Genomic DNA, 24,262 nt, shown 5'->3' with positions numbered 1-24,262 from the left:
TTTTTGGCATGATGTCTGGCGTGGTGAAAGGGTCTTAAAGCAGGTGTTTCCCAAGCTCTATTAGATTTATTGCGACAGAAAGGTTGCCATGGCTGACTTAGTGGTAATATCTAATGGTGCAGTCCATTGGAATGTAAGTTTCTTGGGAGCTACTCATGATTGGGAGTTGGATATGCTTGTTGATTTCTTTGACTCGTTATATGTAATATCGATAGGGGTGGGTAGTGGGGGCGGGCCGCTTCTGCTCCGCCCCCTCATGGCAGGGCAAGCAACCCCGCTCCACCCATGCGGGGGCAGGGCCCCCCGCCCCGCCCCTGCTTAGATTTATATATATATATATATTATATACATATATATAAACATAAATATATATTTATATTTTACAAATTGTGTATATATATAAATATATATTACAATTGTTAGACTTATTCACAAAATATGCATTGGTAAATTTAAAAATTACATAGTTTAAAAATTAATACACTACAATTTACACAATATGCACTAGCAAATTTAAAAATTACATAGTTTTTAAATTATAGTCATATTTACAAAATTTAAATTTATAATTTAGATTTAAAAATATATTTTTAATTACTTTTCCACTTAGAAATAATTTTTAAATCAAATAATTGTAGTATTTTATTTTAAGTAAAAAGAGGCGGGACGGATGCCCCCGCATCTTGGGGGCGGGGGTGAAAACCCCGCCCCCCACATGGGGCGGGGCGGGGTGAGGGGAAGGGATGCCCCCGCCGCCCTGTAGGGGGCGGGTAGCACCCCTAAATATCGATGGACAGTGAGATAGAGGATAGAATGATTTGGTATTTGAATGGAAATAACAAATTTTCAGTGCGCACTTTCTACAAGGCTCTCTTGGGAGTTTCTAATAATCATAATTTTCCTTGGAAAGTTATATGGCAATATAAATTACATTTTAAGATCGCTTTCTTTATATGGACTGCATCTCTTGGGCGGATCCTCACATCGGATAATCTGAGAAAATGTGGTCGTATCATAATAGATTAGTGTTTTTTGTGCAAGAGTGATGGGGAATCAATAAATCATCTCTTGTTACATTGTGAGGTGGCCAGATGTTTATGGAATGAGATTCTTAATAGGACAAGGGTGGCTTGGGTCATTCCCATAAGAGTTAGGGATATTCTGTGGTGTTGGACAGGAATTAGGAGGAATACATAAATAGTTGATGTGTGGAGAATGATCACTCACTGCATTATGTGGTGCTTGTAGTTAGAGAGAAATAAAAGGTGCTTTGAAGACATAGAGCGTTCTTTGGATGAGCTGAATCGATTCTTCTACAATATTTTACTTTCTTGGACTTCGGCCATTATTTGTAATACGGACAATTTTCATGATCTGCTTGTATCTCTCACTAGTACCTAGATGTAATTAGGCATGCTACTTGTATACTTCCGGTGTACTTCATTAATGTCTTTATTTCAATAAAAAATTTACTTTTACCAATAAAAACAATAATCGTAAAAGTGATAGTTCGAGAATAACTTTTACGATTTTCATGATCTGCTTGTATCTCTCACTAGTACCTAGATGTAATTAGGCATGCTACTTGTATACTTCCGGTGTACTTCATTAATGTCTTTATTTCAATAAAAATTTTACTTTTACCAATAAAAACAATAATCGTAAAAGTGATAGTTCGAGAATAACTTTTGTGAGGCAAGCCCTCCTTCCGTTGCTAAGCCATCAGCATGCACCCAGAGAGACGGTAGAAAACAAGTTGCCCTCAAAAGGTAACTTCTTGTCTAGTCTGTCTTACACTAATAAAGCATCTGACTTGAAATGTTCTCAAAGCACAAACTAAATTGCAATGCTCATATATTTATCGATGTCAGACTATATACATGCAATACATCCTATATGGAAATCAGGAATAGAACATCCTCGCCAACAAGGTAGACTCAATACAAGATACAAGCACAAAGACTACATACTTTCCGGTTTGCTCTGCTTAAGAGAACCAGAATTATGACTTCATGAAAGAAAGCTTCCTAAGCACCATCATCTTCAAGGTTGTTGACCCGCTCACATTCGTCGATCCATTCACTATATCTGCAATCCAAAAATAGGAAAAGAGATAAAAAGGATGGCAGAAAAAGGAATTCTCTAGTAGTAAGTGAAATTCTTGAAAAAAAAAATGGGCTTACATATCTATGGGTTCAGTTAAAGCTGCGAGAACAAAAAGGAAATTTTAGTTCTTTACTGATTTTATTGGGGAAAAAAGAAGTTTACAGAAGACAAGCAGGTGGAAAGCAACAGAGAGAGAGAGAGAGAGAATAAACTCTAGGCAATTAATAGGTCACAGCCCAAATCCGAGAATAATAATAATACGGTACCGGTTACAGTTGTACTGAAATTCTCTTGGCATATCCCACAAGAAGCCTCACCAATCAAGTTCTTCATATCACTGAGACCAAACAAATTTTTGAGTTACAATAAACAGCAATATGGAAATTAAGTATATGAGCACATAAACTATGCCATTTTTTAAGTTACAATGTAAAAAGAGTCCAGAAGTGAAGTGGAAGATGTCAAATTGTCACATAACCGTATCTCTCACAATTATCTATTATTTATATCAGCTACAAATAATTCCAATGAACCCCTAGGGGTTGGCTCAAGTGGTAAAGACCTTAGCCTTGGTGGTATGCTCCCTCCAAGTCTAAGGTTCAAATTCACTTGGGTGCAAACAATTTCAAGAGGCCATTGGACTAAGGGAACTTCCCCTTGAATTACTTGAGATGCACTTGCGGGAAACTAATTGCCGAGGGCCCATACAACCCCAAGATTAGGTAGGACTTTGTTCTCGGACACCCGGTGCCAATAAAATAAAATAAGAAAAACTCTATATGCCGTCACTTTTGCATACTCCTTTGTGCACAAGCCAATGTGATTGGCTTTTAATATAAAATAACTGATGAGTTACGCCACATCAACGGAGTACGCATAGTTGACTATATATAGCAGAATTGATAAAATATTTACAATGTAAGTTCTTCCAAAAAACAATGAAAACAAATCAAAAGTAGGGTATCCTCAAAAAGTTCAGCTGAAAAACTTTCCAATATTTAATTTCAATCAACGGACAACACCTCAGCACATTGATGTAGCATAGGGAAATGAATCTTATAATTAATTCTACTTACATACGACATTCAACACTAGTTCCATGGTTGCAGAAGGGGCAACTGAAGACAGTATCAAGCTTGTCCATTCGCTTCTTTGGGGGTGGCTTAGCCCTTGACTTCCTTTTCCCCATTTGTCAACTCAAATCTGTTTGATATCAATCTTTCAATAAGCCACCTCATATTTCAGAAATCAAGTATACAAAGTAAGGGATCATTACTCAATTGATACATAAAATGCAATAAACACCACACTTTATCAACAGAAAGCAAGAGCTTTTTACGCATATTCAATGCCCCTAATCAGTGCTTTGACTAGCATCTTCTCTCATTGATAATTAAAGAGTTTCCCTTCCTCCAATATTTATTTTCTTTTTGCCTACACCAGGCACCACCATCATCACTACCAAACATAGAATCTTTGATCAAGAGATGGTAGTCAATTACTTGACCACAAAGGCTATATAGCACTTGCAAAGGTGATATACCCAGCAGAGATTTATAAACAAACATTAAGGATCAAAGAAGAACCTTGACTTATAGACCCAAATTTGTTTTCTCGAAATTTATTTACCTCTATTCATAAAGAGTAAGTGGATTGCAACCGTAAAGGGATTTCAAATTCAATCAATCAATAATAAGAAATTCCGACCAAGATGGGTAGGTAGCCTGAGATTTTTTTTAAAAGGTTTTTTAAAAGGAAATCGAAATCATTCAAATAGGCGAATCCATTCAATAAATAAAAAAGGAAACCAACTTGGAACACAAGTATTTCCCGCTTATAATTCATAGAAACCCTAATACAGACGGACAAAATGAAACATTATGCTCTCAACCAGATCAGATAAACTCATATAAATACAAACAAAAGTCCAACTTTCATTTGATTTACAGTATTGATCATCCAAGAAGCAGGAAACTCTAGTAAATGATACATTTTTCTCCAACAAGAACCAAAACAAATAATCAGAAGTTCAATAATTTTTCTTCGATTTATTGGCAACAAAATCAAAAGATCAAATATTTCCACAACAATGAGAAAATCAAATGAAAAAGAAGAAAAGAATCAGGGGAACGAAAGGGACGTAAGCGTACCTAAACCAAAGCAGCTCTGAATATGGTTTTGCAGAGAGAGAGAGAGAGGGAGAGAGATTTTAACAGGCTCTGTTGATCTAATGCACGGTCCCGCCACATGGGGTGGTAATTCGAGCTACGGGTTGTGCTGTGTTATGAACATTTGACTGTACTTGGCTATAATTATGAGTTGTATTGTTACGTTTTTTTTTAAAATAAAAAAGTGAAATTTATTATTAAAAAAATAATATTTTTATATAAATATTTTTTTTTATTTTTTTTAAAAATGAGTGTTCAATGCTTATAATCTATAGCTGTAAATATATATATATTTTTTTTACTGTATAATCAATCCGAACGACTCATTAGTTAAACGTATAAAATTTTCAAATTCTGATTTTATCTCATTTTAATTTATTTAATAATTAATTAAAAATAAGTCAATACCACACGATTCATTTAAATTTATTTTATATAAATAAATTAAATTAACACGTATAATTTATTTGATTTGATTAACATAATTTCACGTATAAGTTAAAATATATATTTATTAATAGTCATAATATTTTTTAAAAGAAATAAGACTATCTACTAAAATAATATCAATATTTTTTAAATTTTAATATAGAAATCAATATTACAAATCCTACAAGGATACAATAACAAATATGAACATATACACAAAATTATAACTCCAACAATAAAAATATGAGATTATTGAAAAATATCAATATTACAATTTAATAATAATTAAATTTAAAATTTAAAATTAAATTTAAATAGATTGATTTTGGATCGAGAAAATCTATTTTAACCCAAACCCCTTGACATCAAATATAAACCTGTTAATTTCTAGTCCTACTTGTGTTAAGTTCATGAGTCGTAATACATATTCTCACCCTACAGCGCCTCATGTCCATACGCCAACAGTGACCAGAGATCAAGAAAAGAGTTTTTTTTGGAAAGAGAATAACTTGCGTTGTTTTTAAAAGATTATGAGACGATGGAGTTATGTTTGGCTTTTAAATTCCTGGAGTTTCTGTTGATGATTTAAGAAATAAACGTATAAAATTATAGATTAGCTCTTATAATATTTAAGCAAGTAAAATCTTTTGGACATGTTTAAATGATAAACAAATACTATAAAAAAATATTTTATATGTTTATTTTTCATTTTAAATTTTAAAATTCGGACAAAAAATTAAAAAATGTTATAAGATTTAAGGAATGCTTATCTAAAAAATTTTGTGAATAGTAATAAAATGATACAAGCGAAATATTTTATTAAAAAAGTTGAATTAAAAGGGATAAAGTTAAAAAATTATTTGAATATAATTTTTGTTTTGAATTTCGTAAAAATTATATAGATTTTTATGTTTTGTTTTGAAATTTGTAAAAGTTGTATTGATTTTTGTATTTGAATAATTATTAGATAATGATTAGATAAAAATGTTGAAAATTAATTTTTTTTTTTTTGTTGAAACATGAAAAGTTGTTTGATTAATGTTTAGAAATGAAATTACAAAAAGTTTTGATAATTATGAAAATTATTTACCTCTCTAATAGAAATGATAGTTGTAGTCGTGAGTGCGCAAGCGCCGTACAATCACTTTAAAAAAAATAAATAAATATAAGACTTATATAAAAAAATAATAATAATAATAATAATAAAATTCATTATTTTCAAAATGACTGCACGTTACTTCGCACTCCTACTTCCTGTCCAGACATGCCTGTTACAAGCTCGAGAAATGTGTAACACCAGTTGAAGCGGGGTTGCTGGTGCTAACAGTGACGGAAACTGTTGGAGAATCCATCATTCAAGGCAGACTTGCATCCTTCATTCTCCGCAATCTGACGGTGTACTTGGGAGAAGTTCGACAAAATGCATCGTGACTCAGACAAAGGGGGTGGAGAGATTGGCGTATCAAGACAAGTTTGTCCATTTCAATGGACCTCTCACAAAAAGCTCTCTCTAAACAACATTTCAATGGATCTCATCACCTTTTCAAACTTCAATATAAACAATCTCAAGAAAAAGGAAACCATACGTATCAAAGTGGTGAAGATTTTATAAGAGAAAAAGGAAAGCAACTCTGTTCCTTTCAAAGTCTTGTGCACTCTACGCATACAAACAGATATAACTGCAAGCATAAGACATTGATAGCAAAAGCCTATATTAGTTTTGTTTTATAAGTAACAATATATCAACACACCATTATATATCAACACATGAAAGAACAAGAATGTGATAGAATAAGAGTATACAGATCATGAGAAAGTCTGTACAGTTTTTGTTTAAGGCGCGAGACCCGTTGTTCTCATGAGCCAACAAATAAATGAGTCGGATAATACAACCGTTAGTCATATATATCCTAAGTACATGTACAAACTATAAACTTGCTAAGATAATTAGCTTTAAAGTGAAAAGACAAAATGGAAGAGTTTTTCTCTTGATCTTTCAATTTTCGTCCCATCTCTATACATCCTTCCTTCCTGTGGTCAGTGCTTCGGATTTGCAGATGGGGCAGACATTCTTCAGGAGCAGCCACTTCTTCAAGCAACCCGCATGATATTCATGCCCACAATCAAGAATACCAATTTTCTCTTGGTTCTTATATTCATCCTGCAAAATCAAGAGAAACCCATATGTTACCGAGGAATATGGGGTTTTCGATGATAAAGATAAAACAATAAAATATTCTGAAACATATTTTGAATTGAGTAACAAGGACAGGATACCTCATAGAAATATGAGCAAAATACAATTCAACTTTTATATCACTAAACAGCATGTTTTAAGGTACCTGGCATATAATGCAAGAATCAACTTCCTGATCCCCAGAAGCTGCCTCCTCCAGATTTATAACAGAAGCAGATGATGCATAGGTTTTTGTCCTTAATTGACTTGTGACAGTTTCCTCTGACAACCCTGTGCTCACATTCCCAATCTGTTCCCCCAAAGCAAGAAGGTCCTGAGGAAATTAGAAATGCCAAGTTAAAAAAAAAAAGGTTATTATAGAGGCCTCTGAAAATTTATACAAATTCCAGATCAAAGCAGTAATCTTTTCTAAGCTATCAAACACTCAGCTTCCATTATCTATATGCCTACTCATTTCCTAGCAAGAGCTATACCAAACCAAACATCCTCCGCTAACCTCATAAGACATGTGCTCTATATCCAGCCTCATGTCTCTGTGATGGTCCATCAAATTCCCCACCTCATAAAAGTCTGGCATATCTAGAATGGCAGTTTCCTACACATCAAGCCAAGAGTTAAGCCAGTTTGTATAAACAAGTAACATGAATAGTCACAAATATACATATTATATGGTTCCGTTCCAAATAAAAGACCACCCGCTTATTTCAATTAAAATAGAGAAAGAACGAAAATTAGTAAAGAATAATACTTCAGCCTGCAGAACTCTCAGGTGTGGCAGGTTGCGATGTCTAAGGTTTGCCTCTGGCACAAATCCCCCTCTGTGAGGACGGTACATCCGAAGCCCAGTTGGTAGAACAGATCCCAGATGCCTAAGATCCATCTCAAAACTGTTCTGAACAGGATTCAGAGTGCTGCGAGAAGAATTTGTAGAACCTCTATATACAGGTGCAGCTACTTGGGGTTGAAAGTTAATATTCGGGCCCCTCACTCCTAGCATTGGCGGGCTTGGATGGTGATGGCTGTGGTGGCGGTGATTGACGAGAGGAGGATGCTGGAAACTAGGGGGAGTTCTGTTGCTAGCTGCATCATGATATCCTGGCACACCCATGCTGCGAGTCTCCATAGAACCTCCATTGGCATTGCTCCCTAGAGGAATGAGGAGACAGGTATCTTAGTCCAAAATGTCGAGCAATATAATTAGGCTTCATTTGTCATGACAAAGATCTGGAAGAATGGGTTCGAATAGAAACAACCATGCTTATCAGGATAGGTTTCATTAGATCCATACGAAGATCTGGAACTGCTTTAACATTCTAAAATAAATTAAAGATACAGAACAGGAAAAAATCTATAACTTGATCGTCTTGATTTTAAAATTGCTAATTCCATCATCCATCATGTAAACCTACAAATAGCTTGTTGCAAACCAATAAGAAACATGAGTTTTCTGACATAAAATTACTACCGCTCATACAAATGGAGCACTGAAAAGGAGAAATGACTTGGAGAAAGAGTGATTAACCGTGCACATAAGGCATTGCAGGAGGCTGGTTCCAGGTACCTCCATCACCAGACGTGCTGCTCAACTGTTGGTCCAACCAGAGAGCACCTGCTGGTTGAAAAGGCTGTCCCATATAATTTCCTTGAACCAAATGATTGTGTTCATGCATCATAAGAGAATCCATCCCAGTAGCACCTGATCTGTTCCTCAAACTACTCTGCGGTCCTACTTCCATGAGTGATGGAGTACCTGCCCCTCTGTGCAGAGACAGGTCAAATGAGGTAGCGTCCATCACAGCAACCCCATCAGGATGCCTTGTATTCAAAGGGGAAGCTGAAGAACTAGAGCTTGATGAGACATCATTATGTTGAAAACTCCCTGGAATTCCTTCAGCATATTTTCTCTTGCATGGACCCCTGATGTCATCTGTAAAGTGACCGTTGCTTCCATGCTCATCTGCAGATATTCCAACGACTCCATAACTGCTAGAAGATGGCAACTGACCAGAGGCCCCATGGCTTCGGGGAGCAGGTAATGCCCCACCACCAGATGATGGTGTCATGTAAGAATAATAAAAGTTGGCTGCAGGTGCAACAGCTAAATCGAGATTAGGATGACGCTGCATTCCATTGTACTGTGGCATCCCATAGATCATGGGATTGTTGCAGTGCTCTACTGAATATTGGAGGTCAACATTAGCTATGCTCCCTGAAGATGATACCATATTCCGAATATTGGGTTGTGCAAAGTTTGTATTGAAAAGGATGCAAGGATCAGGATGGAGATAATTCTGGCCATTCCGATCTGGTTCAAAACCAATCATCTGATTAGGACATAATATATTTCTCTGCCCCATCCTGAATTACCTGCTTTCAAGCCACAGGCCCACAATACTGACAAAAATCAGTCAACTCAGGAGAATGATGCCCCACAATATAAGCAAAAGCAATAACCATAACTATTGGTGAATAGGCACCGATTCAAGATATAAAAATGTTTATGTGCTGCCATTTAACTTGTCAGGTGATTGACTATACATCCCCATCACCCAGCAAAGAAATTAAAAAGACCTTCAAAACTAGAATATGTGATATGAGATTAGATTCCCCTCATGTTTAACTATAGCTTCCTGTTAAGCATCCCAGATTCTACACCAAAGATATGGTGCAGGGAAGTGAGGAACTCAACCTACAAGGCCACTACTATGTACAATCCCTATTTTGGCTCCATATTCCTTCTTTCAGGATTTCATTTAACAAGTCGCAAAAAATAGGAGTGCTCCCACAAGGTGTACAAAGTTCCTAAATGGATGTTCTAGAATTGGAATGATCTTTTTCCAGTTATAAAACTCCAATAAGGGGAAAAAGAAACAGAAGCATTGACATAGGGGAATAGAGATTCTACAGCACTTCAGTCTAAAATGGCACAACGGTCCCACTGCAGTTACTAAGCCTCAATTTTAATAAAACTAGATCTGCATTATCTCCTCCAAAATCCATAAGGTAAGCTCAGAGACCTCCCGATCAATATGAGAATCATCCATGCATGTCAATAATTTCTACTCTTAAACATGGTCTTTCTAGATACCACCTCGAAGCTCCTATTTGAAAAATTATCTATCGCTCCTTCTGCTAGTATTTCTAGAAAGCCAAATTCTAGGATCTAATTTTCTATTTCTGTTTTTTCTCTCTCTCTCCACTATAACAATGAATGGCGCAACCTTCACTGTAAACAACAAACAAAGAGAATGGCGCTCTCGCCAAATGATTAAAAGCTCACTTGCATAAAACGCCCAACAATTTTACCAAACAAAGACTGCATGACAACCCGCTTTCTTTCTACCATCATGACCCCATAGAGAGGGACTTACATTTGTTAGAACATCCAAAAAATTTATATTTGAATTCAACCAATAAAGACCCTGACTTTTAATTGCAAGCAGATTTTCGCCTAGAGGGGAAAATAAAAGTAACCCATCTCATTGCAGGGAAAATACGAGCTCGACCATGGTAAAACATTAAAAAAAAAATCTTGATACGGTTTTTAACTTTTTTTTATGTAAGTTACGATTTTTACCAGTTTCTTGGCTACCCAGAAATAGTCAAATTTTTCCTTCGCTTTCCTCTCTCTTTCCCCAGTTTCCGGGTAATCAAACCAGAGGATAGGAAAGCCAAAGCCTTTTCTTTTATGTTTTTTTAAAATAAGAAAAAAGAGTACGATCATGCTCAATTTTTTTTTCAAAACCACAAAAACATAAAAGAGAACGAATTGTCGATAAGATTTTTACCGAATTCTTTGATACCCAGAAGGATATTTATCACGAGATGCAAACAAATTTCCTTCACACTTCTTCATCTTTCCCGAGTTTTCCAGGTAAACATAAAAATGGATAATGAAACCCATTATGGAAAGTTGAAGAAAAATATTAAAGCTTTCAGCGTTATTCTTGTTAACGATCATGCCGAAATTTAAAAACAACAAATACATCGAAGAGTATGAGCTGTTCATACGATTTTTATCCCAACTCTTGTACACCCAGAAGAAAATTTATCATCACTTAAAAAACTCCTTTCCTTTCATCATCTTTCCACGGTTTCCAGGAAACCAAACATATAATATCGAACCCTTTACGGAAATTTCAAGAAGAAAAAATAAAAGAGAACAAAAGATTTTACCGTTATTTTATTACCGATCATGTTGAACTTTGAAGATAGGATAAGAATTCGCAGCATAAAATACTCACTTGTGATCGTAGAGAAGGCGATCCACGATCTCGCCGGGAGAAAAGAGACAATCTTCAGACAGATGCAGAGAGGATTAACGAAGCTTTGGGAAGGAGATAATAAAGCTTGATCTCGGAGAGAGAGAGAAGCTACGGTGAGAGAAGCGGTTCGTATGTTTTATAGCGCAACAATGAAGAAAGCGGGTTACGTCCACCGTCTACATATATTAATTATTATATAATAATAATATAATATAATATATATATATATATATATGTAAATATTAGAGACTAGAAAAGGAAGAAAAAATGATTATATATATTAAAAAATCAATTATGCCTATAAATAAATAATATATAAATAAAACCAAGACACCTAAAATTACCTAATTCTAATCTAATCATCTATTCTCTAATCTCTACCAAGCATTGTTTACGTGCAAATCAAGAAGAGTTGGGTCTGCATTTGCATAGGATAGGAGTTCAGTAATAAAGAGTTGGGTCTGCAAATAGGCATGCCAGAAGAAGATGCGTTGCAGATAGATAGTAAATGCAGTGACAGTGAATGATCGGAATCTGAGTAGTTTCAAACAAACTGTGGCTGATGTTTTAAAGAGTTTTAACTTCTTTTGCAATGCATCTTCCCAAAATCTGCAGGAAAGTGAATGGAAATGCTAGAACAGTGCAACAACTGCCAACAGCCTAGGAGGATATTGACAAGAAAGTGTGGATTGGAGACCAAAAAAACAAAAAAAAGACTCATGATGATTCATTGCATGTCTCTGGTAATATGTAATGCTTGAGCAATGTGCTCTTTCTTGCTTTCTTATGGCTTGTATCGTTTCAACCTCGTCAATGCTATGATTATTGTCTTGGTATCTAGGATTACATAAGATGTATTGAAACGCATAATCGATACGTCAAAGGAAAATGATAAATCTGGAATTAGTCCACACCTATTTTATAATTCTACTTAAAATTAATATTAGGTGTAAAATTAAAATTATCTTTAAATGAATTGGTACAATTACATTGGTTGGTTTATAATAAGTGATAAAAAAATTATAAAAAAAATTTTTAAGTGTATCATTATTCTTAACAAAATAAATTCAGAAGCATGGGTTAACTAGCTTGAGGATCATCATCCCTATACAGTGACTGACCCCAATCAATTTTATATATTTATAATTATATGAATGTTATACATCAGTTACTATTCACTCTCACATTCTATACTTATAAATTTTTCATGTGATGTGAGTAGTGAATAATGACTGACGAGAACAAATTTTATTATAATTAAGGATATATTGATATGGGATAAAATTAATTATTGAAAGATCTATTCAAAATCAAAGCAGTTTAGGGTTTGTGTGGTTGGATATTTCACGTAAGAAATATAATGTGTACCACACATGCCTAGAGTTTTGTCTAATTTAATGAAACAAAGAGAGGATGGTTGTGAATTAACGAGCTCGTAACCATATGAGATGAGATAAGATATTTTATTAAAAATTAAATAAAATATTATTATAATATAATTTATAATATTATTATTATTTATTATATTTCGTATGAGAATTTTAAAAAAATATAATAATGAAATGAGATGAGTGTATCCAAACCGAACAGGTTGTGTATAGATATAAGAATTTAGATTTAGATATAAATTTAGGTTTAGATTTAGATTTTAAATAATCACAATTTTAAAAAGCTTAAAATCTTATTTGAAAAATTTCAATCCCAAATTCAATACATGATCCGGATCCAAATCTTGCCATCCAAGCTCACCATAAAAGTGATAATTTTGAGAATTTAAAGTACGGATAAAAACAAATATGGGATAATCTCGAGTACAAAGTGGAAAATCTCCACAGATTATTTTTATTTTTATTTTTATTGTCCTTTTACTTGGCCCCACACAAGGTAACCTATACCTTACAATATTCTGATCGCATTACGATAAAAAAAAGCAACCTCTGAGTTTTGAGAGTTACATTTTTGCAAATGAATAGTGATACACCTACAACACATTTTACAACATATTGTATAACAATGTGTTAAATGAGGGGTATTATTGTAAAATCATCTTATTTTTATAAGATAATTTTACAATAATACCCTTCATTTAACATATTGTTGTACAATATGTTATAAAATGTGTTGTAGATAAATCATTTTCCTTTGCAAATTACTTTTTCGTACTGCTGCTACCTCTCAGCTGTCAACATTTTCAATAAATTGATAAGGGCAATTTATTTTATTTTATAAATTAATAAAAAAATTAGGTACAGTCATTTAAATATTTTGCATGCATTCTATTAATATAATTAATTATATTATATTTTTTAATATAAAATAATTATTTTAACTAAATACACAAAAATAATTATATATAACAGAATTCTAATAACAGCTGTCGGATAAAAATACATATTTAAAAAAAAAAATCACATCATTAATCAAATAAATATAAATATAATTTGTGTTTTTATTATATCTGTAAAACATAATAAAATGTATACAATAAAATATATAATATATAATATCCATCAATAAAAAGAGAATAAAACTGTAGTAAGATGTTGACCAAAACATGGGGTATAAATGCCAAAGTATATTCTTCTCAGCAAACGTTAAGTTTTAAGATTGCTAAAATATTCATGCGGGGTCCTCTCTCCTCACCTCTCTTCTCTTGAGCATTAACATTAACTTTATCAAAAACTTAACTAAATATAAAATATGATAAATTTTATAAAAAAAAAAAGAGTTATATTGAATTAGTTAAAGAAATAAGTATAAAATTTTAAATTACAATAAATAGATATATTTTTTCAAATTTAAAGAATTATTGTTCACTCATCAAATCTATTTTTTATTTACTTTTAATCTTCAATGATTTTTTTATTCACGTTTAATCTCCAACTGTTTTATAATAATTATGTAAGAGTCAAATTAAATTATTAATTAACATATGATCAATGTAATTATAGAATATGAAAAAAAATATATTATTATTATTTTGATAAATTCAATAGCTAATTCAACGTGGAGTTATGAATAAGAAAATTTTAGATATATAAAAAATATATACTTTTTATCAAAATTTAAAGATAAATTTACGAGTCAAATGCTAGTTTGCCGCAAAAATACTTCATTGAGTTGGGCCCACTGGTTCCTTATTCTCATCCACATGCATCATGTGCTCTGATTCTCGCCATTTTTTTTGCATCATCGACAATATGATCAGCTGACAACTGAATTATCATAACTGGGTTTCGTGAGAAACTGGGCTGTTGATTGAGTTCCCAACTTAATATGTAATCTAAAGAATAATTTCAATGGAAGTCTGTCTTTTGTAGGCCTTTTGCATCTAGCCGCCCAACTGAGATGAACCAAGGCATATTATCAAAGGTATCTTCCTTCGTTCGTCCGCTTGTGAATTACTTGAACAATTGGGTCGAATCAGGTTCTCTTTTACTCTCAAAGTTGAAACTTGAAACCAACCAAACCAAACCAAATGTGGTGGCTTCGTCAGTTTTGGAGGCTACCTCTCCTACCCACCACTTCTTTCCAAGACTTCACATTGTTCCATTTGTTTAAAGGAAGGATCAACGAACGCCGCCCTCTCTCATCCTTGTAGTATTTATTTAAATCACAGGAAAGCTTAGAGTGGCTATCTAGTTCAGCTAATCATGAGAGAGAGAGAGAGAGAGAGAAAGAGAGAGAGAGAGAGTAAAGCTTATGCCGGTTAGTATAATTGATTCCAACTGCAATAAGCATTAGGTTAGCTGAAAAATACTCTTTTTTGGGGTTTGGTGGTGGGGGTTCAGGGAAGGGATAGGATTGGACTTGTAAGCCTCTGAGATCACAACCACTAATCACTTTGCAAGCCGTTTTGTAGCCAAAAGAGCTCAGAATGAAAATGAAGAAGATATGTATAAGTTCATAAAAGATAAAACCAACCATCTACCAGAATAATAAGCGTCAACAGTCAACACCAAGTTTTCCTCCATAACAAGACAACATCTGTAACAATTTTCTTGACATTTTCGGGATGCAAGATAAAATGCTTCACTATTTATGGAAATTTAATAGCTTGAGAGTACAGGTAGAAGGGTTAAACATTAAGATAAACAACCAAGATTTATCTACTTGGCGTCTTCTGAATCTTTCATTTGCGGGCCTCCGCTTTTTTCTGTTCTTTGGCTGACAAGAATAAATAAGTAACAATCAATCTTTTTATCCCAGGTAAAGTAGAAAAAAAGAAGCACAAAGAGAACCAAACAAGAAAACCATTGGCATCCTGTTCCTGCTCCATTGTAATGCTTTAACCCATATGAGGGAAGACCATGGAGCGGAAGCATCAGGAATTTGTAGCAAGAAGAGGGCTGCTCAGACAGTAAAGGCACACAGTTAGGGATACTAGAATCATACCAGCCTTTTCTTCTTCTCGCTTCTTAGCAGCCTCCGCTCTTTGTTGCCGTATCATGGCTAAGCGTTCTGCAAAAACAATTTTAGTGAAACAACAACGTTCACAAAGAAAGGTAACCGTTTCAAAGGTTCATGAAGGTGGCAAAGCATATGGCCAGGTGGTATGGATCAGGAAGCAGGCTGCTAAACCCAATCGTGTAACATCTTGGTAAGAGAAAGCCATTAAAGGCCTGTTCAGTTGTCGAGGATTCCAGATCTCGAGATTCAATGATTCTTTAAATATGTTTCCCTTGTTTTATGCACACTGTATACTAAATTAACCACCAAAAGAAGTGGAACGGCGTATCACAAAGGAAAGATAGAGAATATAATTTTTTTTTTAATGCAACAATACATCAAGTGTAGTTCAGTCCTTGCATACTAAAGTGAAGTCGATTGGCATATACCATGCCCAAGATAATTCAATTAACCACAAAAATAAAAAAGCTAAAGACCTGTCACTTTCAAATGAATTACCTAAATCTTTTTTTGCTTGTTCTGTTTTTCCTTGTTCCTGCAGCCTCATGTATCGCTCATGTGCTTTTTGTTTTTCTATCTCTTCTCTGTAAATAAATATATGGAAATTGAGTCAATGACAGAAGTTGTTTGTTACCTAAAGCAGTTCCTTCTAGGTTAAGACACAAAAGTACTTGAAGTGCAATAATCACAAGCCCCAGTATATAAATGTCAGAGAAAGATGCAACAATAATAACTACAGAATACCCATGTCTTAAAACATATAGAGTTCAAAAGTGATGTAGTATTAACATTAACGAATCCAGTATGTTCACCAACCAAATACAAAAGTAAAAAATATTTCAAATCTCAATCACATGCCAAAAAGAACAAGCATGATTGTAGTAAAGCATTCATACATCAATCATGATTGGTTGGTGAACATACTGGAGTATTGCAAAATTGTGCTCTTGAGAGGTAAAATTGCAATACTCTTGTGTGTATTTAATGCAGTGGGACTCGAGTCTTTCATATATGAAAGAAAAAAATATTTCAAATCTCAATCACATTCCAAAAAGAACAAGCATGATTGTAGTAAAGCATTCATACATCAATCATGCTTGGTTGGTGAACATACTCGAGCATTGCAAAATTGTGCTCTTGAGAGGTAAAATTGCAATGCAGTGTAAATGCTACTAAATTATGATTTATGTTTCACAAATCAAGCAGTAACCATATGCATTTAATGCAGTGGGACTCAAGTCTTTCAGTAAAGGAGAAGTCAAGAACACATACTGACCTTTCACGCCTTGAGAGTTCAGTTGTTTTCTCCAGCTGCAACATGGATATAGCTTACTCAAATCATTAAGCTGCAAACAAGCCACTGAAGCAGCAAACAAGAAAATAAATTTGCCAAACTTACATCAACATTTCCAGCCTTCACATTCTTTGCTTTCACCAAATTGGGATTTTCAATCTCAATTAGACCTTGGGTGCCTTTCCGCTTCTGCCAAAATTTGGTAGAGGCTCAACAAGAAATAATTTGGAAGCCAGAAAGCCATACAGATATAAAACTGAAGCACCAAAGAGGGAACTGACCTCAGGTTCTTCATCTTCTTCTTCTACTTCCTCTTCAGACTCTTCTACCTCTTCTTCCACTTCTTCCTAAGAGTACCAAAGACATCAATTCTTCGTACCGTAAGCACAACAATTTAAATATATAATAATTTTTTTGACTGGCACCGGGTGTCAAGGAACAACGTCCCGACTAATCCCGGGGGTGCACAGGCCCTCGACAAGAAGTTTCTCGCAAGTGTACCTCGGGTAATTCAAGGATTTAAATATTTTTTTTTATAGGTAATTCAAGGATTTAAATATAATATATATATATATATAGAGAGAGAGAGAGAGAGAGAGAGGGAAGGACAAAATACACAGAAGGCAGGTATTAGCGTAAAGCATTGCTTAATTCAAGTTACAATCAGCACTAACGATTCTGAACATGTAGCAAAAAGAAAGAACAAAAGCCAACGAATCACAGGTTAGCCCACGACTTTTTCTTCTTGTTTTTTTCCGTTTTAGCTCTCTTTTTCTTAGGAGAGGGGGGGAGGGGAGCGGGGCACCCACTAGTAATCAAATACAGCCCAAAGTTCATCGTCAGCCACACAGTCAAACATTACCAAACACAACTAGTCCATAATCTTGGGATATGCTACAGGCATGGGTCAAAGGAGAAACAATAATTGTTTTACGATATTAGGATCTGCCATATTCTTAAAATAGATTTTTGAGAAAATCAAGGCTTGGACACTCCTTACCAGCAAGAATGCACTTATATGATTCTGGACTGTAGAAGAACATATACCTGTTTCCCCCCACTCCTCATATATGCCTAAAAAATGGATCAAAAAGATAAGCTAGTTTTGGGGAAATATCTTCTTTGAGACCCCATTACCAGCTATAAGTGCAATGTTTATACCAGGACAATGGATTCTCACATACCATTGAATTGTCCTCCTAAATTGTTCCTTAGAGGGGATCCAAATGTCCAAATGAACCATAAAAGGCGAGGAAATAAGCTACACAAAACATCAATGATGACTGTTATTGCCCTTCTTTATTTTTTTTTTTTTTTTTTGATCGGTAAACAAAATTTTATTGCCCTTCTTTATAAATCCCTAACTAGCCTAGTTTGTTTTTGCAGAACTTCATTCTTGATTCTTGGACTCAGTTTTATCATATTTTTACATTCATGCAATTTGCCCCCTGTGAACAGCTACAAACAATTTAACTGAACTCTAAAAAGCAAAGCAGCAGTGTAACTCATGACGCAAACTATAAAAAGTCCCAGAGATGATTTGAGTTCTAAATAGCAAACTAGCTATTGACTTGACACGAGAGAATTTTAGTTCTGCTGGAAGTTTTTGTTCTTGGAAATTTGGAAACATAATGAAGTCAAGAAGCACGCATTCCTGTAAAGTTTCAACACAGAGACTAATCCGAGTGCATCAAATAGTGTAGAATGACATGAACAATGTTTACTCTTTCCAAGAAGTAAATCACCTTTATTTGGCGGGGCTAATTAATAAAAAACATACCTTCTTAAAAGTTCGTGGGCGAGAAGAGCTACCAGCAACTGCAACACATAGAATCAGCTCATTACATGTATCAAATCAAATAAATGAACTTCATCAAACTCTAACTAATAAAATAAAAGCATGTTAAAAAGCACCTTACAGTAAAATCACTCTTATTAAACTGTAATGAACATTCACAAATTCCAAACCACTTAAGAAACAACGGCCCCACAACTAACCATTGTTTTGTAATTCAATGGTTCACTACAATTTCTAATTTCAAGCTCAAAACTTTGGATAATTTCTGAACCAAGTTTCAAAATTTACACCCAAGGACAGGCCGGGTCAATAATAAAAAATCTTCCAAATAAGATGATCCCAACTGCCTTCAAATTTTATTTTCGTTTCCGAGGTTGGTCAAGTTTCTAACGGATTCGACTAAATCAACATTAATACGACCAATTCCCACCAAATTCTTTAAAAATCTTTCGTTTTTCTATGAAAATTAATGAGTCTCCCAAAAAATTTACAAATAACATCGTACAAGTCCGTATACGGTGCAAGCAGATGAAGTTTATTTACCATAAATCTCAAATCAGAGAACAGAAAATGACAATAACTTAAGCCAAACTCAACGGTGTTAAAAAAAAGGAAATTTTGGGGAATCCGATGCAATTGAGCAGAACTAAAACCCTACATATAGCATATTATTATTAATAGAGAGAGAGAGAAAGGTTACTCATTTCTTCGCGAGTCGAGAAGTTGCGGTGACCGGTGGGCTTGCCCTTGAACTTTCCTCTGCCCATCTTTGAAGCAGAAAACGGAGAGAGAGAGAGAGGGGGGGCGAGGCGGTTTAGTTTGCGCTGTGTTTGGGTGGAAGCTCTTGCACGCAGTTCTACCTCTACTAATTTGTTAGGCTTTTTATAATGTCACATTCGCCATTATTGCGAATTTCTGTATTCCTTTACTTTCTTTTCTTCAAATAATAAAAGGAAACTTTATAATTATTCTTTCCCGTTTTTATCAATTTAAACGAATTATTTTACTCATCATTTTTATATTAAATATTTATTTAAAAAATAAAAAATAAAAGGTATACAGTGTAAAAATGATGAGTAATTTTTCGAACGAATTGGACTCTAACCTAATCCCGTGCGTATAAAATTTTCTGTAACCTATTGAAAATAAAAAAATTTACACAACTTCTTTCTATTCACACAACCTTTACACATCATATTTTTTTATTTTATTTTTATCAAATATTTAATATATGAATAATAAATAGAAGAATTAGTTTAAAAAGAATAAATTCAAAAAAAAAATTAAAAAAATCTTTAAAATTTTAAAAATATAGTATGTAAAAGTTGAAGAAGTTGTATAGCATTGCTATTGAAAATATGCAGTTGCAAATGTGAAAGAGTTGAGAGCTTTAAAGATCCTCACTCCACTATTGATATCATTCGTGCTTTTTCTTTCCTCTTTTGAAAGGGAACAAACAAATCCTCGCATCTAAATCATAGTTTTGAATTTTGTTTCATTATGATGAAATAGTCAGATTTTTTGATTCAGTGTAGTACTCGATATAATATACATTTTCATTTAGGAGTATAATTGGTCCGGTCTAGAGGGGTCACAGATCGAAAATTTCGGTTCCTCATTTTTGCCATACTGAACAGTTAGCTATCAGTCCTGTCAGTCCATTTAATTCGATTTGGTCCATGAATTTTTGTCCTCTTCTTTTTACAGAAAAATTAATACAAAAAATTAATTAAATTAGCAAGATTAAAATTAAGTGATCTCTTTAACATTTTATATATAGATAATGAATATTAAATAATTTCATTATATATATGGTCAATAACGATATTCCTTTGATGAAAATTACATAATTAACTTATACAATTGTTATATAAAATAATATATTATATATGTATATATATATTCAGTCGGACTCGGTTCGGTCCGATCTAAAAAAAATATCTCGAGACCGATCAATAAGACTATCAGTCTTACAGCCCTATTCTCATTCTCTTTTGTTCTAGATTTTGTCCTATTTCGGCCAATTTCGATCTGTTCCATGTAATTCCAGACTGCATTCTGTTCCATATTATTTTAACAACAATTTTATAATTTTCTTGAATTTTGATGACGTTTTTATAAATTTCAAATATAAATGATAATTTTAAAATTTAAAAGAGATTTTTATGATTTTTATTTTGCCTATAACTTTAAATGTCTCGTCGTTATCTTTTTTAATCTTATTATTTTTAATAATTTACCAGCTCTTTTTTTCTTTTTCTTTTTCTTTTTCTTTTTCTTTTTCTTTTTCTTGTTTTTTTTTTTTTTGTCTCAAATAAAGTTTCTATTTTTTTGACATTATATCTTGACACCAATATCTTTATCTTTGTGGTAATGCTTTCAACGAATATTTATTTTAAAAATAATAATTTTATTTGAAAATTTGTGCATCACACATCATTTATGTGGTATAATCTGATTTAAAAAATAAATTTTAAAATTTGAATCTTACAAATCAACTCATGACATATGATATAATGACATATAGAAACTGTGGTGTAAAAGACTTCAAGTTCAAATAACATTCTTTTTAAAATATTAAATTCTTCCATATCTCTTATATATTAAAAGTGCCGATACGCATATGAATATGAATAAATAGTATTTTTTTGACACTTTCTATTCCACTTATGTTTCTGTGTAGTTGATTGTTATTACAGTTATGTCCCTGAATATTCTGTGCAAGATGAATAGTATTTTTTTGTCTAATTTTGTCCTCTATTTTCTCAAATTCTCATCCTTTTGTGTTTTTCTTTCCCTCAATATGTAAAGTATATTTTTACGGTGTCTTTACAATTTTATTCTTATCCAAAGGTTGGTCAAAATCTATTTTCTCATACTTTCTCGCGTTTCCAATATATTTTACTCCATACTCTCTAACACAAACTTTTGGATTCTTTAGCATTGTTATTTTTCTTATTGCCTTTGAATCTTGTTGTTATGTTTGTATGAGTTTTATTAGTCTATCTTCTCAGTTGAAGTTCTTTAGATTTTTAGAAGCTATACAGAAAACTCACATGTATAATCCGGGTTAGCCTTCATTCGAAATAATGGGATCAATAGACATGCATCAACTTGGATGAAACCAATCATCAAATCAGACGAAATAAACACTATATAATATATGTTTAGATCTAAAAAAAATTGGCGATGAGACTATTTAATTGTTAACAAACACCAAATTGGATGAAACAAATATTATATAATATATGTTTAAATAAAAAACAATTGATGATGAGACGATTTAACAAATAGAAACAAGTGAGATCTTGGAGATCCTTACACCGACGCATTGAGGCGGCGTGAGTGAAACCAAATTTACATAAAAAATTGTGTATATAAACTTGGTATTTTGGTATGTAACTCTCACGAGCTTTTCAATTGAATAGTGATTTTGTATGTTGGCCTATTTATATAAATAATAGTGTTTTTAATTAGATGTTGCTCAAAATCTATTTTTAAAGAGCTTTTATTTAATAAATTGTTACTATTATACTTCTACGAAGAGATTTTAAGATTTTTTTTGTTTCCTCCAAGTAAATGCTACGTACTAGTAGCATACATGCCTTGCACGTAGCCTTCATGCTTGTATATAGATATATTATATATATAAATATATATATCATAACTACTATTTGAATCATAAAATCTGAATCTTATAAAACAAATTATGATATATGAATGGTGTATGATGTATGGGTGTAAAGCAGGGGCGGACCCACGTTGGTGGTTGGGGGGCTATCACCCCCCAAAGTTTTTCAAAAATATGCTTTAGTATATGAGTTTTTCAAAGATATCCGAATATAAAGATAATTCCCACCAAAACATTTTAAAAAATCTCATTTAGTACTTAGTTGTCTAGGTTTCTTTTAGTTTTTTTAATATTTTTTTCATAATTATACATATTTTCTGTCATTAATAAAATATCACATTTTTTTTTTTACTTCTCATAAGAGGCAATAAAATATTTTGATCTTTTTTATAAGCTATTTGGTAAATTTACAACCTCATTTTTTCTATTTATTTATACTTTTCGGTCTTCCACTAGCTAGCTTGTTTGGATTAGTTTTGTTAGAAAGTATATATATACTACCATCAAGTTAACAATTAGGAATGAATGCAACAAATATTGCATAGCTATTTTTATCTATATTATAGAGACTTTATAATATTCAATCTTAGATTTAACAAAAAATTTATATTTGTTTACTTAATTTTTATCATTTACTTCAAAAAATATTATATGGCTATTTTTATCTTAATTTTTATCTTTCATTTGAGTCCGATGGAGTTCAAGTGAGAGGTTTAGATGAGTGGCTCTAATAATTTAGTGTGTCCCTAGATAACAACATTATATGGTTAATGTTAAATGTCAGTGACATACTTTGTTATCTTAAATGTCGGTTACTGTTCATCCATACATACGACACACTTTGCTAATCGTCTTCTCACACACCAAATACCAGTTACGTCCTGATGTAAAGGCTTTCAAATATATTTATTTATATATATATATATATATATAAATACACATATACACACATGTATTTCTTCTATTAATTATCGGTTTATATATGTTTATATATAAATATATATAGCTTATATCAAAACAGGACACCAAAACAAACTGATATTGAAATATTCTATTCCAAAACTTAAATCGTAATTATCACAAAAATGAAATTTAAAATATTAATCTAAATAGGTAACTCTCTTTGCATATACTGGCATCCAACTTCCAAGTCCATACTCTACCTTGTCAAAATCTGATAGTTCATGAACAAATTTGAAATTGTTTTAAAAAGTTAAGATTGCATTTAGATATTGAGTTGAGCTGAGTTTATTTTAGTTTTTTATGAATACTAGTGAGTTGAATAGTGGAGAGAGTTATGTGAGACCCATCTTAATTGAATTTAAAATGTGTCTGGATGTTATGATGAATTTAATATTTTTTTTATGAAAAGTTGAAAAAAGTCGTGGGTTTAAAGTATAAATATGTGTTAAGTTAAAAAATGTTGTGGATCCTACGTGTAAGAAAGTTTTGAGTTGAAATGAGTTTAATAATTTGAGAGTTGAGTGTTTAGATGTTAAATTGAAATTTAACATCTAAACACTCAATTCAATTGAATCTTACAAAAATGAATTATTCAAGAATAGAATAAAATATAATTGAGTGAGAAGTTAAACTCAACTTGTATTTTACATAGAAATTAGACATACATTATCTACTCACTTATTATTTGTTGGAACTAAACTTATTTACGCACTTTTACAATACGCGTAATATTAAATATAAAAAATCTTCACAACTTCTTAACACTCTATACTTTATATTATTATTTTTTTTCTTTTATTAAATATTTATTATATAAATAATGAATAGAAAATTTGAAATAATTTAAAAAGAATAAACTCAAAATTTTTTTTAAAAAAATATTAAAATTTAAAAAATATAAAAAAATATAAAATATAGAGTATGACAGAAATTGTGTAGCAAAATTCTATTAAATAATAGAATAACGTAAACCCGGATTTTAAGCTGAAAGTTATGATTGT

The 24,262-nt window shown here is 32.6% G+C and overlaps 3 protein-coding genes across 9 annotated transcripts; all 3 read right to left on the bottom strand.

The window, feature by feature from the left end:
- Window positions 1-1,756: 1,756 nt before the first annotated feature.
- LOC109012765 (transcription elongation factor 1 homolog) lies at window positions 1,757-4,389 on the bottom strand. 3 transcript variants are annotated; one of them, XM_018994582.1, is made up of 5 exons: window positions 4,257-4,388; window positions 3,183-3,309; window positions 2,373-2,443; window positions 2,184-2,205; window positions 1,757-2,088 (listed from the first exon to the last, which is right to left on the bottom strand). In XM_018994582.1, the coding sequence occupies exons 2-5, from the start codon at window positions 3,293-3,295 to the stop codon at window positions 2,028-2,030; spliced, it is 267 nt and encodes an 88-aa protein (XP_018850127.1). In that variant the 5' UTR covers window positions 3,296-3,309; window positions 4,257-4,388; the 3' UTR covers window positions 1,757-2,027. The 3 variants fall into 3 exon arrangements, with proteins under 3 accessions (XP_018850127.1, XP_018850121.1, XP_018850113.1); XM_018994576.2 differs by lacking the exon at window positions 2,184-2,205 and having other exon boundaries at window positions 1,982-2,088; window positions 3,183-3,324; window positions 4,257-4,389; XM_018994568.2 differs by lacking the exon at window positions 2,184-2,205 and having other exon boundaries at window positions 1,982-2,088.
- A 2,082-nt stretch (window positions 4,390-6,471) lies between these two features.
- Window positions 6,472-11,320, bottom strand: LOC109012737 (probable E3 ubiquitin-protein ligase ZFP1). Of its 5 annotated transcripts, none has more exons than XM_018994541.2 (6): window positions 11,145-11,320; window positions 8,423-9,270; window positions 7,649-8,046; window positions 7,397-7,495; window positions 7,046-7,213; window positions 6,472-6,864 (listed from the first exon to the last, which is right to left on the bottom strand). In XM_018994541.2, the coding sequence occupies exons 2-6, from the start codon at window positions 9,255-9,257 to the stop codon at window positions 6,718-6,720; spliced, it is 1,647 nt and encodes a 548-aa protein (XP_018850086.1). In that variant the 5' UTR covers window positions 9,258-9,270; window positions 11,145-11,320; the 3' UTR covers window positions 6,472-6,717. The 5 variants fall into 5 exon arrangements, with proteins under 5 accessions (XP_018850086.1, XP_018850074.1, XP_018850080.1 ...); XM_018994529.2 differs by having other exon boundaries at window positions 8,423-9,267; XM_018994535.2 differs by having other exon boundaries at window positions 8,423-9,294; window positions 11,145-11,275.
- Window positions 11,321-15,043: 3,723 nt separating this feature from the next.
- LOC109012721 (28 kDa heat- and acid-stable phosphoprotein-like) lies at window positions 15,044-19,577 on the bottom strand. Its single transcript, XM_018994518.2, has 8 exons — window positions 19,368-19,577; window positions 18,650-18,687; window positions 17,151-17,216; window positions 16,975-17,058; window positions 16,852-16,886; window positions 16,074-16,159; window positions 15,561-15,626; window positions 15,044-15,332 (listed from the first exon to the last, which is right to left on the bottom strand). Exons 1-8 carry the CDS (start codon window positions 19,432-19,434, stop codon window positions 15,298-15,300), a joined length of 477 nt encoding a protein of 158 aa, XP_018850063.1. The 5' UTR covers window positions 19,435-19,577; the 3' UTR covers window positions 15,044-15,297.
- Between the last annotated feature and the right edge of the window lie 4,685 nt (window positions 19,578-24,262).

The sequence above is a fragment of the Juglans regia genome, chromosome 2, assembly GCF_001411555.2.
Source record: "Juglans regia cultivar Chandler chromosome 2, Walnut 2.0, whole genome shotgun sequence".
Taxonomy (NCBI): Eukaryota; Viridiplantae; Streptophyta; class Magnoliopsida; order Fagales; family Juglandaceae; genus Juglans; species Juglans regia.
The sequence above is the reverse complement of the archived record's forward strand: the minus strand, read 5'-3'. Positions and strand labels throughout refer to the sequence as shown.

What these genes read in the sequence shown, in the direction of transcription:
- LOC109012765 (XM_018994576.2), bottom strand. Translation starts at nt 3,295, where the DNA reads ATGGGGAAAAGGAAGTCAAGGGCTAAGCCACCCCCAAAGAAGCGAATG. An exon ending in ACTAGTGTTGAATGTCGTAT is followed by an intron (nt 2,444 to 3,182) that starts GTAAGTAGAATT and finishes GTTTGGTCTCAG; the next exon opens with TGATATGAAGAACTTGATTG. An exon ending in TTTCAGTACAACTGTAACCG is followed by an intron (nt 2,089 to 2,372) that starts GTACCGTATTAT and finishes TTTGGATTGCAG; the next exon opens with ATATAGTGAATGGATCGACG.
- LOC109012737 (XM_018994541.2), bottom strand. Translation starts at nt 9,257, where the DNA reads ATGGGGCAGAGAAATATATTATGTCCTAATCAGATGATTGGTTTTGAA. An exon ending in TGCAATGCCTTATGTGCACG is followed by an intron (nt 8,047 to 8,422) that starts GTTAATCACTCT and finishes TCATTCCTCTAG; the next exon opens with GGAGCAATGCCAATGGAGGT. An exon ending in TGAGAGTTCTGCAGGCTGAA is followed by an intron (nt 7,496 to 7,648) that starts GTATTATTCTTT and finishes CTTGATGTGTAG; the next exon opens with GAAACTGCCATTCTAGATAT.
- LOC109012721 (XM_018994518.2), bottom strand. Translation starts at nt 19,434, where the DNA reads ATGGGCAGAGGAAAGTTCAAGGGCAAGCCCACCGGTCACCGCAACTTC. An exon ending in CTCGACTCGCGAAGAAATGA is followed by an intron (nt 18,688 to 19,367) that starts GTAACCTTTCTC and finishes TATGTGTTGCAG; the next exon opens with TTGCTGGTAGCTCTTCTCGC. An exon ending in AAGAAGATGAAGAACCTGAG is followed by an intron (nt 17,059 to 17,150) that starts GTCAGTTCCCTC and finishes AAATTTTGGCAG; the next exon opens with AAGCGGAAAGGCACCCAAGG.